Raw genomic sequence first — 2,625 nt, forward strand, 5'->3', positions numbered from 1 at the left:
TAAACGTTGATGTTCCCAATGTAGATTTTTTATTCCATCATGAACAATCTTCACGAGATACTGCTGCACCATATCAGCAAAAGCAATACCATTCACCAGCTCTGTACCAAGTACATGTCGAAACTCCTTAGGTCCCCATGTACACGCTTCATCAGGTACACGAATGCATTCCCGATATTGAATGACCTGCATATGATACAAAACATGAAGGGGCAAAATATTTTAAAAGAGCATAGAGCATAGAGATTTGGCAACTAACTAAAACCCTAAAATCCTAAAACTCTAAAACCCTAATTCCCTAGGCCTAATGATATATTAGCATTCCTTGTGATTTTGTATTTACCAATCATATGTATGCAATACATCAGACCATACCTGTTTATCCTTCTCTAGATCCATGTTAGATGAATCTAATGAGGCTGAAGAATCTGATGGCCCACATAAACCAGACAAACCAGAAGAACCAGATGATGATGATGAACCAGATGAACCAGGTGAAAATGATGAACCAGGAATATCATGGGTTTTTTTGGTCTGCTGCTCATTAATTTCTCTCTGTAAATGAAATCTCAGACCCTTATTCAATACCTGAAATGGGAAAATGTTGGTAGTATGTAAATGTACGAGTTTTGCATGTTATCAAAAAGAAAACTGATTACTACATGACAGGGCTGCAACAAGACCATACAGACAAACCCTAAGTCAAACATGGCATAAAATCTCTACTCTTTACACACATCTGTACTGTAAAATACAATATAGTACTTCAATTATTTGTAATGACAAACCCTAGCTAGTACACTTCAGTAATCAAACAACACTTAGGGTCCCCACTTACCTCAATATTCTGTTGAGCCAGTCCACTGGGATCAGTAGCTGTACCCATATCAGTTTTTATCTTTTTTAGCTGTTTAGCCTTTATTTTTTGCTTTAGATTCATCTCAAGAGAATCAAGCCATGTATCAGGCATTGTCATGATAATGGGTTGTGATCCTCCATCAGCCGGATATGGGGCTGGGGCTGGGGCCCAAGCTGAGGCTGGGGCCTGAGCTGAGGCTGAGACTGGAGCTGGGGCCCGAGCTGAGGCTGAGGCTGGGGGTGGGGCTGGGGTCCCAGGTGGGGCTGGAGCCCGAGCTGAGGCTGAGGCCCAAGCTGAGGCTGGAGCTGGGGCCCGAGCTGAGGCTGGGGACTTGGCCTGGGCCTGGGCCTGGGCCTGGGCCTGGGCTGACTTCTGAGCCTGGGCTGACTTCTGAGCCTGGGCTGACTTCTGAGCCTGGGCTGACTTCTGAGCCTGGGCTGACTTCTGAGCCTGGGCTGACTTCTGAGCCTGGGCTGACTTCTGAGCCTGGGCTGACTTCTGAGCCTGCTTCAACTTTTGTTTTCGATAGCGCTCAGCAATTTTCTGCTGCTGTGCAAGAAGAACATCATCAGCACCTGGAACAAAATTGCAACCAGCTGGTGAAAAAGGCTTCTGTTGCTGCTGCTGGACCTGGCATTTCTGTGAGCGCAGTCTCTCCTTAAGCTGCTGATGTTGCTGCTCATTCAGCGCCTGTAGCTGTTGCTGATACTGCTGCTGCTGCTGTTGCTGCTGCTGTTGCTGCTGCTGTTGCTGCTGCTGTTGCTGCTGCTGCTGCTGTTGCTGCTGCTGTTGCTGCTCCTGTTGCTGCTGCTGTTGCTGCTGCTGCTGTTGCTGCTGCTGTTGCTGCTGCTGTTGCTGCTGCTGTTGCCGCTGCTGTTGCTGCTGCTGTTGCCGCTGCTGTTGCTGCTGCTGTTGCTGCTGCTGTGAACAAAGAGGCTGTACCACAGCACTTGGTCCCTCTACAGGCCCAATGGCATACTCCAGGCCGGTTCCGGCCCGGTTCCGACCTAACGGGTCCAGTTAACGAGATGGGTAACCGGTCGGTAGGATTACCGAGCGAACCGTTATCCGTTAACCGTCCCCAGTAATCGGTAACCGATGTCGGTGACCTGGCATGAGGAAAAATGCATTTCTGATTGCAACCAGTTTCTTTGTGACAATGCCCATTGTCACAAGGTTCATGCCCACGTGTCACACCCCGACAAGCTTAGGAGGTTAAGGCAATGTGAATGCCGGGTGACAGGGGTGACAGTCTTGTGCAGGCACATTTGGAGACTAGTTTACACTGAGATTGGGGTGATGTTGGATTAGAATACTTGCAGTTCATGAAATTGAGGAAATGTGTTGCATAGGCATATCCAAACGTTTCAGAGGGACGTTGTTTCGCCCGTAACAAACTTGTTACGGGCGAAACAAACTGGATTTCCACAGTCCCACCACTCAAAGAGCTCCCCACACCATCGCAAAGTCCCTTTTTTATTACAGACACATGTAACGAGTTGTCATAGCTTGAGATTGTCGATATATGACTGCTGGATTGTGACCAGGCCATCTCCTTACATGTCTTGCTGCACCAGCATGAGCAGTGATCCCTTCTGTTCAAAATTTTCAGGCAACATCGCAATGAGGCAAAACATTGTGCCGAATCTGCCGTACAAAGAGTGTTCAAAGCTTCACGCTACTAACGGACGAATACATAAGCATTCATTTACCTTGAAAGAATAAAGGAATTCTATAGCTTCATACAAATTCGCCTATCAGCAACT

At 47.4% G+C, this 2,625-nt stretch overlaps 1 protein-coding gene across 1 annotated transcript in view; it reads right to left on the bottom strand.

Moving 5' to 3' along the window:
• Positions 1–998: 998 nt before the first annotated feature.
• Positions 999–2,625, bottom strand: part of VOLCADRAFT_99680 (uncharacterized protein) — a gene marked incomplete at both ends in the record, with an annotated part of 21,443 nt that continues 19,816 nt past the window's right edge. The window contains one exon of the mRNA XM_002958383.1: positions 999–1,363. Within this exon, the coding sequence (XP_002958429.1) occupies positions 999–1,363 (365 nt within the window). The remainder of the gene's footprint in view (positions 1,364–2,625) is intronic.

Source organism: Volvox carteri (assembly GCF_000143455.1).
Source record: "Volvox carteri f. nagariensis unplaced genomic scaffold VOLCAscaffold_93, whole genome shotgun sequence".
Classification (NCBI taxonomy): Eukaryota; Viridiplantae; Chlorophyta; class Chlorophyceae; order Chlamydomonadales; family Volvocaceae; genus Volvox; species Volvox carteri.